The sequence below is a fragment of the Leishmania braziliensis genome, chromosome 35 (assembly GCF_000002845.2).
Source record: "Leishmania braziliensis MHOM/BR/75/M2904 complete genome, chromosome 35".
Classification (NCBI taxonomy): Eukaryota; Euglenozoa; class Kinetoplastea; order Trypanosomatida; family Trypanosomatidae; genus Leishmania; species Leishmania braziliensis.
Genome location: NC_009326.2, coordinates 943,922 through 958,971, shown reverse-complemented (window position 1 = coordinate 958,971; position 15,050 = coordinate 943,922). Strand labels below are relative to the sequence as shown.

The following is a 15,050-nucleotide window of genomic DNA, read 5'->3' as shown; positions in this document are numbered from 1 at the left end:
GCGCGCATTACAGGTGAGCAGACAACGTATACCCAGAAAGGCCAAAGGTAAGTCTCTTGATGCTGTAGCTCAAAAGCTTGTCTCGGGCATCACTCCAAACTCCTCCCGCTTCACACGCACCTGGCCCTTGGGCTTCAGCACCTTGCGCTTATTGTAAGTATGACGCATGCGTGCCGGCACTAAGTTGCGCTCTTCGAGTGATTTCATGCGCTCCATAGCAGGGTGGACAAACCCGCCGCTGAGATGACGCAAGGAGCCGACAAGTTTGTCGCTCGGCGTGACGTCGACGACTAGCGGGGTGTGGTAGTGCCGGCCGTAATGCTTGATGTCGAGGTTCGCCTTTTTCGCCGCGCGACGCTTCTGCCGAGCTGCCTCACGTCTATTCTCCATCGCAGTATGGGTGGCGAGTAGCATATCGAGCTCTTCCGTTTCCTTCGCCACGGCATCACGCTCCGGGTGACGTCGGTGTGCCATGGCACGCTTTGCGTCCTCCACCATCGCCTTCTTTGTCTTCTTTTTCTTCTTTGCCTTTTTGGCCGTCTTGCAATCCTTCACCACGGGCGCCAGAGCAGCAGCGACCTGGTCATCCTTGGCCCCGCTCCCACTCGGTGTCACGGCGGCTAGAGCAGGCAAGGGCGCAGACGACGCACCGATGGAGGCAGGCACGACCTTCGCGCCCTTCTTCTGCTGCGTCTTAGCAGTCGCCGACGCCGTCTCTTTCACCTCCTCTTCCCACGTCTTGTCCGCTGAAAAGTTTCCCGTGTACTTTCGGTCGCGGCCCATCGTCATCATCCTCATGAACTTCTCATCCTTGAGCTTCTTCTTGCTCAGTTGGCGGACAGCCTTAGCAAGGGCCTCCTGGTGCTCCTCATCCACCGGGTTGTAGCTTTGACCCCCAAGCGGGATGGCGATCGCGTCGCGGTTGTTTGGACGAATCGGTGCGTACTTGCGCCGGCGCGGAGCCAGCGGCTTGGCTGGCAAAAGAGCCGGTGCGACCTTCCAACCCTTGGCAACGGTGACACGCTGAGGGCGATTCACAGACTTCGTGCCCGCCTCGTCATTCCACAAGTTACGCGACTTCTGTCGGACCATTCTTTCGGACGACGTGCCAACTCTGCGTGTGTTGAGGAACGGGGACACTACAGTTAGCACGAATGTGCCTGTGAGTGTTTCCGTACGCGGAATTTTTCCTCCGTGATAGCACTGAGCAAGAGCACCACTAGAAGGAGGGCTTGGCTACGTGGTGCGCGGTCCACATCGCCATCGAAGTGGTCGATGGCAAGTGCAGCTCGGTGCTCGTACAGCCCCCAAAAGAGAGTGGGAAGAGAAGCAAACGTAACAGTAAAGCGCAGAGTGCAGCACGCACAAGTGAAAGGAGGCTCCTGAAGCACGCGCTTCACTCCGTGCTCCGCATGATGCTGATATGCGCCACTCTCATTGGGCAGCTGTAATCGAACAGCACATGTGACCCTTTCAGTACATCAACTCCGCTCCTCTTTGCACATTCAGAGACGACCCCCGCATGCCGGACGACCAAGTCTGTTGCTCTGCGCGCAGTCGAGTCGTTCTGTGCTGCGCTGCGCTGCCTGTATCTAGACAGGTGCGCTTCTAGTCATGCTTTGTTGTTGAAGACACATGCGCGATGGCGCATGTACACCATTATTCGAAAAGAAAAGCTACGTTTTATCCCGTTAATCATCCGCCACATGTACGCGCATAGGGAGGTCTGTCTGTCTACGCCAGTACCGGTATGGGTGGGTGTCGAGCCGCACACCGTTGTTGAGCAGCACGTCTACCCTTTCGCTCATCCCTGTGAGTTTTTTTTTCATTGCTCTGCCATGAGCAAAGGAGTTTCGTTCCAGAGAGCCTTTCTTGGATGAAATTCCGTTCCTCCAACGCCAATGACGCATTGCACGAGTACGGTTATTCGTGTATCCGTGTGTATTGGCGAATGGCTGAAGCCACGAGGGCGTCGCCGAAGGCAGCGTCGCAGGCGGCGAACAAAACGCGCAGGGGGGGAGAGTGGCGAAAGGAGGGCGGGGGTGTAAAGCCGAAGACGAAGTGCGACAAGTCGAACGTAGCGCGATGGTGCGGATCGCTTCTGTGGCAATCAGAAGAGAGAAGCGCAGAACCACCTCTGTATCCTTCGAGAACGAAAGCTGAGAAGTGTCCCTTTCCTCGTTCCGCTCTGCCCCCTCAATCTCCATGGCCTACCCCTCCCCCCCCCCCACCCCCGTTTCAACTCGAACAACATCAAACACCATCGAATGGCTCGCGTACAACAAACACTCGCAAAAAAAAAAAAATCAAAAAAAAACAGCAGCAACAACAAAGCACAAAAACGCCAACCGACAAGTAGTGCAACGCGCAAACATGAGCGATGCAGCACGTGCGGAAGCAGTGAAAGGCACACTCCGGTGAGAGTCCCCTTTCGCTGCCACCTGAGCGACTCGCATCGGTCTCAAAAATTCTTTATGGAGCGCTGGTGCTTCTTAGCCTCGAAGAGCGCCTTGTTGGGTCGGCTACGCTTAAGGAAGTTCTCCGCGTTACGAGTCCATCGCCTACTCACCTGAAACTGGTAAAAGTCCGAGTAAGTGCGTGAGCGTCGGCGACGGTTGCGGCGCACAGGCTTGTCAGAAGTCTCCGCCACCCCGTCGCCGCCGAACGTCGACACAAGTTGGCCTGGGTCGATAACTGCCTCGGGGTCCTCTTCGCCGTCACGCGCCTTCTGCGCCGAGAGTAGCTCTCGTACCACCTGCTTCACGCTCTTGGGCACTACATAACGAAATCCTTGTTTGTCGCCGCCGCGGCGGTTGACTGCCCGGAGGTGCTTAATGTGCTCCTTTGCAACCTTGTTAAGGGCACGTTCTCGATTGCCGAGGTTCTTAAAAAAATTGTGCGCGTTCTTGAGTAATTCGTCGGCCGAGACAGCCTCGGCGTGTTTCTTCTCCGCGTAATCGTCAAGAAAAGCGTGATCCGGATAGAGCGATGGGTCTTGGCGAACGAACGCCGCACCATCAGCGACACCCGCGGCTGCGTCGCTGTCAAACAGATCATCGCCGCGAATTGCCCGAGCAAGCAGCTCCCGGTCGCGCTCTGCCTGCGTCATCGCCGGCTTCGGCTCCACAGACAACACTGCCAGAGCAGCAGTCGCAGGCAGCTCGTCCTTCGTCACCCTTGTCCTTCTTTGCTCTGCTTCGGAAGACTCGCTCGAGACGACTGCGGCGGGGGCCACACTAGCACGGGTAGACTTGGAGGCTGACTTGGGCTCCTTCTTGGCGGAAGTCTTCTTTTTTTTTCGTGTTTCCCGCACAAGGTCTCGCGCCTTCTTCTTCTTCAGCGTCTCCTTACCAGTCTCCACATTGGCCACCTTCAGCTTTGGCACACGCGTTTTCGGCTTCCCTTTCGCACTCGCGGCCGCCGCTGCTACACCATCGGACTTCCTGGCTGTTGTGGACTTCGCCTTTGCGCCATGTTTGGCGGCCTCGATCTCCTTGCTAGCGGAGCGCTTCTTGCCGTTGACTATCACGCGCTCCTTCTCGCGCGCCTCCACACGTTTCTTGTACTTGTACTTTTGCTTCTTCTTGAACTCCTTGTTGAAGCGCAGCTTCGGGAGAAGCTCCCTCAATTCATCCTCTGTCGCCATGACAGAGGCCCTGGAGGAACTCGGACTGCAGGAAGGACAAGTTGGTAGTGCGGTGGACGCGAGCTGACGCGGAGGCGATGATGTGGTTTTGCCTTTCTAGCTTAAGATGGAAAATATGGCTCACTTCGTAGCCCCGAGAAGCTTCCTTCAGCCGGGGCAGAGAGATTGAAATGCAGTCGGCAAGAAGCCCCGTCGTGGCTGCGCACAATAGTGAGGGGAGGGGTAAAGGGGAGGGGACAGGGAGCAGAGCAAGAGGTTGAGCGAGTAGAGCGAAGAGATAAAGATGACCCATACCTAGATGACTAGAGAGGAGCGAATTGTGGCAGGAAAGGCGACGAGCCTCCAGCTGTATGTATGTGTGGGGGAGGAGGGAGCGTGGAGGAAGGCGGTCCAGAGTGTGGCGAGGCGCAGAGAAGACAACAACAACAGAAGCGCGGGACAAGAGAGATGAGCACCGGCGACAGCGACAATGATGTTTTCTCCTCGGCACACACACACACACACACATCCAACCGATTCTTCTGGTTCCTGGAAGAAGCGAGAGCGACAGACGTCACAGCAGAATGATGTATGCTGTCGAGTGAGGGGAGGGGTGCCTTTTCAAGGACGCCACAAGAGTCACCACTGGTACAGTTTGTTTGTCTCCATCATTTTTAAAAATACCTTTCCTTTGGCTGTAGAGGAGACTGCACTGAAAGGGAGGAGGTGAAATAAACAGTAGCACCGAGTAGAAACGGTATATCTTCTTCGCGCAGTGTCGACATCGGCAAGAAGTGAGACCGGCTACCCATCTAAGCATGACACGAGCCAAAGTCACTTCAGCCGCTTAAAAATGAGAAAGAGGAAGCAAAACGCATATAGAAAGAGGAAAAAAAAAAAAAAACTGAAAGTCGACAGTTTTCACAACGCCTTACGCAATTAAACACCGCCATCGCTGACTCCACTTCCTGACGCAGTTGAGGAGTGTTACTGTGAGGCACAACGCACAGAGAGAAAGAGAGAGAGAGACGTAAAAGCAAGAGCGCAAAGTAGCAGCTCATCGCAGAGAGGGAGGGAAAAAAGAGAGACACCGCAAAAAAAAAAAAGCAATACGATCTCATTTGCAGGCGCAGTACAGCAACGGAAAGCACAAAGCGGGAGAGGGCAACATCCCCCATGCCAGGCAGAGATGTGGTCATACGCACGCACATAGAGCGGAGGTGATAGAAGGACAAAGAAGCACCCCAAGTCCGTATCGAGGGGTGTGCGAGAAACAACACAAAAAGGCAAGGAAAGCAGACGAACAAAACACGCACACGAACAAAAATGAGCTGTGAGGGGTTTGCGCGTTGTCCAGCTGGAAAGTGGGAGACGATGAGCAAAGGATGAAAAGAAAAAAGAAGACAGGGAGAACGGCAGAGGAAGAGCGAGCGCGCAGGAAAGGGAAAGGGAAAGGGGAGGGGGAAGGGGAGGGGAGGGGGAAGGGGACATCAAGGAGGAGGAGAACAGCAGAGAGAACGAAAAGGCACACAGAGAGGCGCACAGACAACAGATCTCAGCGAGGCACGCAAAGGAAATCCAAAGGGCGAAAACAAAAAAAGGCACAAAATGAGAAGCCGAAGAAAAAGCGAGAAGGGGATACAGCAGTCCGAAGTGAGGAGACCAACAGACACACACAACACACACAAAGAGAGAAAGAGAGAGTGTGACGAACAAAGAGGAAAACTCAACAGGAAAAGAAGTGCACTGCAGGGGGGGGGGTGGGAGGCGGGCGGGCCAGTCTATTCCGTACGACTGCGCTTCTCTACTCCATCCCCGTTCCACACAAGCGAAGGAAAGAAAAGCAAAGAGGGGCTGACCTACACAGACACAGAGAGAGGGAGAGGGGAATGCCGAAGCCACACTACCACCGTCTTCAGGTCCCAACAATAGCAACAGCGGCATCTTCGCCAACTCTCACAAAGCAATGCACGAGTTACACCAGACACCATCACAGTGCATGACGCAGTAGAGAAAAAGGGGAGAGTCGAGGGCTTTAAAAAGAGCGACGAGGACAGGAGAAAGACGCGTACAAACGTCGTTTCTATGAAAGCTCAAAGTTGCCGCCGGATTGCGTGATGCTCATCAGCAGCTTCTTGTATAGCAGATCCTCGCTCGGGTATGGCGGCAGCTTTAAGTACCGGAAGCATGTGTTCACCGATGGCAACGCCCACTCAGAGTCGGCCAGATCAGCCTCAAAGGTTGACGGCATGTCGCACGGCTGCTCTGATACAGCACTGTAGAGGGAAGATGCGTTGCAGCGCGGAGTCTCAGGTTGTACAGACGGCGTGTCCTCCGCGTTGGTCTGCGCGCTGAGCTTGCACAAGCCACCCAGTGAGCCGCTTTGAACCTCCCCCTCCTCCACATGGATCAATCCAGCGCCGCCGCTGCTGCTGCCCACCGATGTTCCAGCCTCCGCCTGCAATGCCTCAGTATGCGCCTCCGCAAACGCGTTAGAGCTCCGTACTACCGTGATGGCACCGAGAGCGCGGATACCGCCAATAGGCAGCCGAGGGCAGCCGGTGCAGAAGAGCAGGAAGTCGCGCTGCTCTGCTGGAGTCAGCCGCTGTCCGAGCACTTTTGCCAGTAGTCCCAGCTGCGGCGAGTCGTTCTGGTAGCCGTGGTCACCCACCAGTACAGAGCGAATCTCGTCCGTCGTCCATAGGGGGTCATTTGGGTTCTTGTCCTCCCCACAGAGAATGCCAATCAGCTCCTCTACCTCCAGAGCTGTGAGCGCCTCGTGCGGTACAACGTCCTGAAAGCCCATCGTCAAGAAGTACAACGGCACCGCGACGGACTCGTACAGGAACGCTCCAACAACACGGCGCTGATACAGCCGCAAGTTCTCCTTGGTGACCTTTACCTGAGCACCGCCAGGGAAAAGCTCGAAGTTATCATCACCAGGGAGGGTAAAATACAGGTCGAGCGCAGCGAGGGTGGCCTTATCCATGGTTGACAGGGACGCCAGGCTCTGTGCAAGACGTTGATCCGCCCAGCTCACCGCTGCCAACGGTAGCTCGAATAGGTCGATCGGGAACTCTGGCAGTGGGTCAGTGTGCTTCACGATGGGCAGCACGGACTGGTAGGCCGGCACGCCTCGACGAATAAAGTAGACTACCGCCCGTGACAGTGGAAGCGGAAACACCTGCTCATCCACAAAGACACGGCCGAGTGCGGCGCCGATGGCGTAGTATGCCTTGGCACGCTCCCGCTGCTCCATGGCGTAGCCCCGCATCAAACCAGCATTTCGGTCCACCAAAACCGTTCTCTTGTTCACATTGTGGTGGGCCGCGGAGGCACTGAGGTTATTGCTATGGTGGTGATTGTTGTCAGTCCCCCAAGTGGACGCGTGATCGATGAAGCTGAGACCTCTTCGAGTCATTGAAAAGCCTAGTTGTTCGCTACAACTCCGGTGCAAGGCGTGGGCCGTGACGCTGTCACCGAGAAAGCGATCACTGCTGCAGCACCGTAGAGGTGTCGTGGAAAAACTCTCTACGTCTTCGACGTACCAGCGCACGCCATCCATGCGGCGCGGATAAAAGCCTTCCGGTGGTGGTACGAGGACTGCGTCAGCGTCCAGCGCACCCGCCATGAACGGCCTCGGGCTGAGGGTTGCGCTACGAGCAGCACTGTCCACCGATCCTGCGTGCGAAACCTTAGCTGAGGAAGGCGGCGTATAAGTGGCGCCAAAGCTCCGTGAGTTCACTGTGCCAGCGGCACCGTTCTTTATGGAGCTAGCACGAGCTGGGGAGTGCGTAGGGGTGATGCTACTGGTACGCCGCGGCAACGATGTAGGCGGCGAAGCAGCCATCAGCGAGTCGGTTCTGGTCACAACCGCTAAAGACGAGTTTGTCACCGCAGCGGTGTTGTTGCGGTTGCTTGCTTTGTCGCCGTCCATGCGCCACAGCTTGGTGCAGCACTTGCTTACCTCCGTCGCCAGCAGAGTGTAGAACTGCGCCGTTGGGCCCTGACCGACGCCAACGTCGCCTTTGAACTCCACCGAGATAGGAAACCGCGCGTCAGAGCACTTGCGCAGCATCATGTATGCATCGCGCGCGAACGTATCGCGGCTGACGGAGAACTTGTGGTTCGACTGCCTCGCCCACTCACCCGGTAAGTTCAAGAATGGCCGGTTGGTGCGCTGATTACGGAAGAAGCGCATGTGCTGGGTGAAGGAGCGCCGTGCACCGTAAGCCAAAAAGCGCGACGTCCGCTCCCGCACTGACAGCGGGATGAGAAAGCGCCCCTCACGCAACACAAAGTTCACCCACCGCGGCAGCGCGTAGAGTGGCGGCAGCATGCTCACACGCAGCGCCGACGCTTCCAGCGAGCGCACCAATGTGTTGGTGATAGCGCTGTTCTCGAAGATGCTGTCATCACCGCCAAAAATGTCCTTGGCCTCCGCGGCATAGGCGATCAGCCCATGAGTCTCCTCGAAGAGGACCCGATGAAGCATGATGAGCAGCAGCATATCGGCCCGGTGAGCAAAGTCGGGTGCCGTAAAGATGAGCGCCGGCGGCTCCTCCGTGTGAAACTCGGCGCGGGAGTGTGCGCCGCAAGCGCAGCATGCTGCCGAGTCACTCTCGAAGTGGTGAAAAATGTAGGTCTTGTTCTTTACAGCACTGTTGCCCTCGAGCTCGCGCTCCTCCACCAACTTCTCCTCGGACGCGGTGATCGGCTTCCCTGCCGTTATTGAAGCCGAGGAGCTGAAAGACCAGGTCCTACCTCCTGCAAGCGGCGACTTGACCGATTTGGACTTCTTTATGAACTTCATATTCAGGTGGCGCCCGCTTGACACGGCAGCAGGATTCGCGACCGTCACGGCGCTGTTCGCCTGCAGCGTCAGCGGCTCCTCCACGGTGCCGTCAAGCCGCAGCAGACAATTTTCCAGCTTCAGAAGCAGTTGATAATCGCCGAGTGCAAAGGCGCGGCGGTAAAGAGTGCTTAGCACCGTCTCGTGAAAGGGGAGCATGCCACATGAAGGGCGATACAAGATGTACCGCTCCTCCACTGCTTCCTGCACCATATAATGAGCTGCCTGCCTCTCCACCGCAGTGCTCAGTACCTTCTGCACCTCAGCGTCAAGGGCAGTCGCATGGGCTGGTATGATCGGTGCGCCCTCGTCCAGCAGCACCCCACGCATCGAAAACTGCGAGAGGTACTTGTACGTTAGGCGTCGTACAACATTCGGGTGACTTAGCAACTTCTTCGCAAGCTCCACTGAAAAACTGATACTGGTGGTCGGGTTTGCAGAGGAAAGGAAGCTTGGGGCTGTTGCACCGCTGGCATGTGTGAAGGGTGTGGCTGCAGGCGTGTTGCGAACCTCCGTATACCGCTTCAAGAAGGTGAGGACACGCGTTGTGAAGCGCTCGAGATGATTGAGCGTCGACTGCGAAGCCGGGGCCTGCTGAGTACCTTTGGTTGAGGTGGACCCGGTGCGAAACCACCGCTCCAGATCGCCAATAGTGGCGCAGAGGTGTATATGGTTCCGCTCTATCGAAGCCAGTGACCGGATCAGCTCTACATTGCCAGTGTAGCTACGGTAGCAGTTCACGCACACGTTGTAGTTGCACGTGCGGCAGTGGTGTCCACTGAATATGGTGCGGTGGCACTTGTTGCAGAAGTGCGCCTGCCTGTAGCTCTCGATGAATTGAAGGCGGTGGCCCTCCATGCAGCATTCCTTTGCGATCCGCGTGACATTGCGCGGCTCGTTCCTCCGCGACAAAATCGCCTTGCTGCGTGCCAATGAAGACGACAGCAACCCCGGCTTTCTCAGCTTCGGTTCTGCCCTTCTCGGGTGTGATGCAGCCGGCGTCGAGGAGAAGCCGTCCGCAGTTACAGAGTTGTCGCTGTGAGGCAGCGGTGAAATATCACCTGTCGTGTTTTTGATGGCGGCTAAGATGCGCTGGCCAGCATCGCCGCAGAGTGTGATTAATGGAGAGATCATGACTAGCGCATCATGCGCTTGCAGAGGCGTCTTGCACACCACCTTGTTGTAGGTTACCACCGACTCAACAAGTGGAAGGTAGCTCTGCAGCGACAGGTTCGAAGTGAGGGTGGACACTAGCCGGCGCATCCCAGTGGGGTAGGCTACCGCGCACTGGATAAAGCATTCCATGCGCTTTTCATCCATATACATGGCAAGTATGTCGGCGACATGCATGCCACTGGCCATCATCGCCGCCCACGACGACGCGTTTCGGTCTATCAGTCCCATGTGCACACCTTGCAGAGAGACAGTTTTGCTCTGGAAGGTGGAGGCAGCGGCGCCGGAGGCGTACACCACCGTGTCCCCAGCCACGTCCTCCAACGTCCGATCACCAAGGAGATAGTACAGCAGCGTGGAGGCTACCCCAGCGTTGAAGACCTCGTAGGCGGTGATGTCGTTCGACTCTTGGAAGATACGCAGGAGTTCGCGGATTGCACTCTCGTGTGTGTCGAGTTCTACCTTACTCACACACGCAGAGCTGCCTTGTTTGTCGGCTGTTGTGGTCGTACTGCTGCTGCTGGTCGCCACCGGGTCCTTGGCGGCCTTACACTGGCACCGCTGTAGCTCATCCAGCACCGTCTGCACACGCAGCATAGCCTCTGAGAAAAAAGCTCGATCAAGAGTAGTGTTGCTCGTCACATTCACCTCCGCGTCTCCACCGATGTGTAAGGTGCGGCTATTCTTAATCTTTTCCACTATGCAGCCCGCCAGTGTGTTCGCCTTCTCTGCAAGCGTCGCGGTCCGCGTGGGCCTCTCGTGCACGAGCAGCGCCATCTTGGAGAGGATCTCCAGCTGGTCCAGCAAACCGCAGCGCAGAGCACTTCCCGTGAACTCGCACGGTTCGGCCATCGGGTGGTGCAGCATCCAACCAATCATCGTCAGAGCGAGCGCCTTGGTTGCCTTGTCTGCCGAAATGAGAGCCTCGCGGCACATCTCGCACATGGGCAGCACCGCCTTGGTCATCAGCTTCTCAAAGCGCTCCGAGGCACCGGACAGAAACATGAGCTGCAGCATCGACGCGCACGCACACGTGGCTACCTGCTTCGCCATCTGCCCCGACGTATTCTTTGCAAATATGCACAGGGAGGTAAAGTACTCCTCGGTAAGCGAGATGTGATCCTCCGGCACCTCCAGCTGCGTGTTCAGCACCACCGCCGGGAGCACAGAAGCCGACGCGTTCGTGGATTCTTTCTCGGACAACGTGCGCGACGTGATAGAGCCTTTGAAGCGACCCCGCCTCGTCGAGCTCGAGCTGCCCGTGTCGCTATTCACCTCTTTCGTTATTATAGTGCTGACCATCGCGTGGCGGTCATGCGTTTCCGACGTCGTCAGCTTCCACACGAGCATAGTGCCGTCCGCCGCACAGGGCCCGGCCTCCTTCACGGCAACGATGGGTCGCAACGCTGCCTCATCTGCGAAGTGGTACACAAACGGGATGTAGGCGCGGAAGATGTTGCGGTGTACTCCGTTAGGACCCTTCCACATTGTCATGGTGCGCAAGTCTACGTTGGCAGACTTTAGGCGGAGAGGGATGCAGGCGTGGTGATCGAGTCGCGCCCAGCTCCTCTCGAGCAACACGCACTGCTCCTCGATCATGCAGTTCTTGTGGCGCATCTCATCCTCCCACATCCACTGGTGTACCGGCAGCACCAGCTTCGGCTTCAGCCCAAAGGCATCCGATGGCACCGTCGGACAGGCTAATACGAAGAGCTGCAGAGCAGCGATGGAGGTGATGTGATCCTTGTCGCGGTTCTGCGTGCTGCGGGTGGCAATGACAGCGCGCGGGAAAGGGTCGTCGAGGAGGGTGGTAATCTCGTCCGTCGAGTCCTCCAGAATGAGCTGGAAGAAGCGGCGCGCCTCCGGCAGCTGCAAGCTCTCAAGCATCAGGTAGCGGTGGCAGCTCGTCAGCAGCGTCAAGGTGGTCTCGCACAGGAGGACGCGATCGATGCGAACGCTGGGCTCCAGAGTGACGTTCGACTCTGTGTCGAGAATGAGCTGAAACAGTATCTTGGGCAGCAGGGGCGAGGTAAGGGCACGGGCTGTGTGAGGTCGGTGACAAATCAGCGCTCGCTCAATGAGCGTGCCGAGGCATTGCAGCGACAGCTCGAGCAGAATCCAGTGCTCTGGAATCGACACGAGTGATTTGGCGTACTGTTCGACCAGGGAGACAAGAAGCGGTGAGATGACATTCTCAACCTGTGTCACTACAGGGTGGTCTGCGTACGGCACCGTGCCCTCGGTAGCGGTCGCCTTCGTTGACGAGCCTCTGTTGAAAGAGAACTTGCGGCCAAGCTTGCCACCATCGGTGCCGCTGCGCAACAACTTCTTCCACTTCGATACGGAAAAGATATTGGAGGCGAAAGAACGACTCGGGCTCTCCAGCTCGGACGGCATGACTACCTTGCAACTCATCATCAGCAGCGTCTCTAACGCCTGTCGCGCCACCAACGGCCGGGAGTCCGTGCACAGCGTGAGCAAGTCTCCGAGAGGAACACGGTGGATGAGCTCGCCCGTCATATCGTCCTTGCTGATGAAGCGCATGACACGCAGACCCTCCTCAATCATCGCGTTGTTGTTCGACTGCACAAACGTCCACTCCGTGCGGAGCGCTCGGTGGATTGCCTGCGATGAGATTTCCACGAGAGAGACGTGGAATGACTGCGCTGCCTCGTAAGACGATGGAACGTGCTCCATGATGAGCGAAAGGGCACGCAGTGATACAACGATGAGGTCGCCCTGCGTATTCTCCTTAATGAACGTTTTGCACACGTCAACCAGGATTGGGATGGCAGCTGCTGAATCAAACTTGCGCAAATACCTCTCGAATCCCATTACGAGGGAGATGGACATGACATCAATAGCCTCGAAGAGCCCGATGAAGTTCATTGCCTTCCACTCCGCCACGACAGCCCTCACCTGCGCTTTGGAATCATAGATGCCGATGTCCATTGCTGGTCACAAGGCCGCTAAAGGGCAAGGACGATAGGGGAAGGAGAAGGACTGTATTGCGTACGAGAAGAGAGGAGCACACGTGCAGAGAAGCGCAGAAAACCCCCTGGAAAAGGGAAGATAAAAGACAGTGTGCAGCTTCTGCTTCCCCAGGGGGGTGACAAGAAAGCCCACAAGTGCCTCGCTCGTTTTCCAACCCTTCGAATTTGCACACCTCCCCGGCGCACTCCCCGAGGTAGAGAAAGAGCGCAATAGGCTGAAACGGTAGAAGCACGCGCCCCTACTGCCCCGGTACGTATGCGTGTGTTGCGGGTGTGCCCACGTCTTCAGACGTGCGACGAACAAGAGAGATGCGGCGCTGCAAGCGGTACACAGACGCCTCTGCAGAAGTAACACGAGTAATAACAAAACAAAGAAACAGGGATGTAACGCGAGAGAAGCTGAGGAGAAGTGCCGACGTGGCAAGGCGAAGGAAAGTTGTAATCCCCGGTAAACCTGTGAAGAGCAGAAACACCGCGCAAAACTCTACTAGCAGATACGAGCAAGAAAAACAAAAGAGAAGCGAAGAGGGCAAGAGCGCAAAAGAAAGAGAGCCAGAGAATCGGTGGGACCAGGATGTGTGGGTGTGGGTATATAAAAAGCGCACAGATTCGGCGTGGTAGCAGGAAAGATGATCGGAGAAGAACCAGCGAGCACGACAGCAGACCACAAGAATGAAAAGAAGACAACAGAGGAGACCACACGGTGTCGAAACCGACAGTAAAGAAAATAGTGTTCAATTCGCACACACAGAGAGAGAGGGGGGGGGGGGGGGGCAGAGCGCCGGTAAGCAAAAAAAAAATGAATCAAGAAAAAGCGACAAAGGCGCTAAACACCTCCACGACAGAGAAGCTCCAAAGAAAGATGATGAAGTGAGGAGTGCAGAAATGATAGCAACAACAACGGCAAAGCGGTCAATGAAAGAAAACCACGCAAGAGAAGGGTAGTAAATGGCGAAAGGATACTTGCTCCGTACTGCTGCGGTGGCCGCAGAGAAAGATATTTACGTGGACTTGATGCGCGCACAGCTTTGACGTGCCTTTGCTCTCGGGGTGTGTGTTGGTGTGACAAAGCTTACCACTGCGGAGTGTTCACCGCAAGAGCACTAACACAAAAGACAAATGCAGACGCTGATAGAGCGCCACTTGCTGGAGGACGTGTTGAGGACGAATCGGCTTCGAGTCACTAATCGAAGCGACGCGCGACAGGCAGCACAACCAAAATACGTAATCTCTCTGAGACACAGATTGAAAAATGTGTGGATGTGGATGTGCGTGTGTGTGTGTCCCCTCTCGTACTGCTCGTGGCGTGAGGATGATCGTTACCAAAGCGACTTTTTTGTTTCCCCGCCTGACGTTTTTTTTGTTTTTTTGTGGTGGTCTTTTCGTTTATGTGCGGCGCTGGAACGCGTACAGAGCGATAAAGGTGGAGATGAGGAGAACAACAACAAAAGACGAGCGCGTCCCTCCCTCCCCCTCCGATAAAAAAAAAAAAGAATAAAAAGAGGAAAGCGGCACGAGGAGGAGGAGGAGGAGGGGCCACAAAAAGAGAGAGAAGGGGGGACAGAGAAACCGGCACACAAGCACAGCACGGCGGTTGCAAAAAAGGAGGGAAGAAAGGGAGGGGGGATAAAACAGAGAAAGAAGAGATATACACCTACTTGTGCGTACACGTAGTTGTCCACTTCAGCTCAGTTCAGTGACTGCGCAACCAACCAGAAGCTAAGCAGGAACACACACACAAAAAAAGGGAGAAGAGCGGAAAGACGAGGGAGTAAAGACAAGACACCCACACACACGCACACACACACACACAAAGGATCAATGTGTTCGAAGCACCAAAGGGGAAAAAGAAACAAGACAAAACGGAAAAAGACAATGAAGCCAAAACACGCCGTCCGGAGCACACAGGAGCAGACCAGCACCAAAGTGATCCGCAAAAGTGAAACAAGACGAGAAAGGTAGTCAACAAAGTTTGCTCAACAGTGTTGGCAGGAAAATAGGAAATGAAAAGAAAACACGTCGGAAATATGAGTCGGTCGTGGAATGAAGACTGAGACACAACAAACAATACACAGAGGAACCGAAGAAAACGCGAAACGTTGTCTTTGGGTCTGCTCGTCTACTGATCTGTGCGCTGCTCGCGTTGTTTGTTTGCTTGAATAGTTCTGTTGCGGCTGCTGCTACCGCTGTGGGCTCGATTTCGGTGTTTGCCCTTGCACCTCTCTTCTTTTCTCTGACGGCGTAACGCAATTCTACAATCAATTGGTTCGCTTCCCGCTAATAAGCTGGAACAATGGGGAGGAGGGGACCTAACCTCTACAGTAGCGATGCGTGTGAGGGAATACTTTACCGGCTGCTTCGCTCTACCTGTACAGGACCTGTGACAACAGAGAGCGAGAAATGAGTA

At 55.8% G+C, this 15,050-nt stretch overlaps 3 protein-coding genes across 3 annotated transcripts; all 3 read right to left on the bottom strand.

Annotated features, from left to right (window-relative positions):
* Positions 1 to 69: 69 nt before the first annotated feature.
* LBRM_34_2420 (conserved hypothetical protein) lies at positions 70 to 1,092 on the bottom strand (the record flags this gene model as incomplete). Its single annotated transcript, XM_001568301.1, has 1 exon — positions 70 to 1,092. The coding sequence occupies one exon, from the start codon at positions 1,090 to 1,092 to the stop codon at positions 70 to 72; it is 1,023 nt and encodes a 340-aa protein (XP_001568351.1).
* A 1,369-nt stretch (positions 1,093 to 2,461) lies between these two features.
* LBRM_34_2410 (conserved hypothetical protein) lies at positions 2,462 to 3,646 on the bottom strand (the record flags this gene model as incomplete). Its single annotated transcript, XM_001568300.1, has 1 exon — positions 2,462 to 3,646. One exon carries the CDS (start codon positions 3,644 to 3,646, stop codon positions 2,462 to 2,464), a length of 1,185 nt encoding a protein of 394 aa, XP_001568350.1.
* Positions 3,647 to 5,708: 2,062 nt separating this feature from the next.
* Positions 5,709 to 12,602, bottom strand: LBRM_34_2400 (conserved hypothetical protein; the record flags this gene model as incomplete). Its single annotated transcript, XM_001568299.1, has 1 exon — positions 5,709 to 12,602. The coding sequence occupies one exon, from the start codon at positions 12,600 to 12,602 to the stop codon at positions 5,709 to 5,711; it is 6,894 nt and encodes a 2,297-aa protein (XP_001568349.1).
* Between the last annotated feature and the right edge of the window lie 2,448 nt (positions 12,603 to 15,050).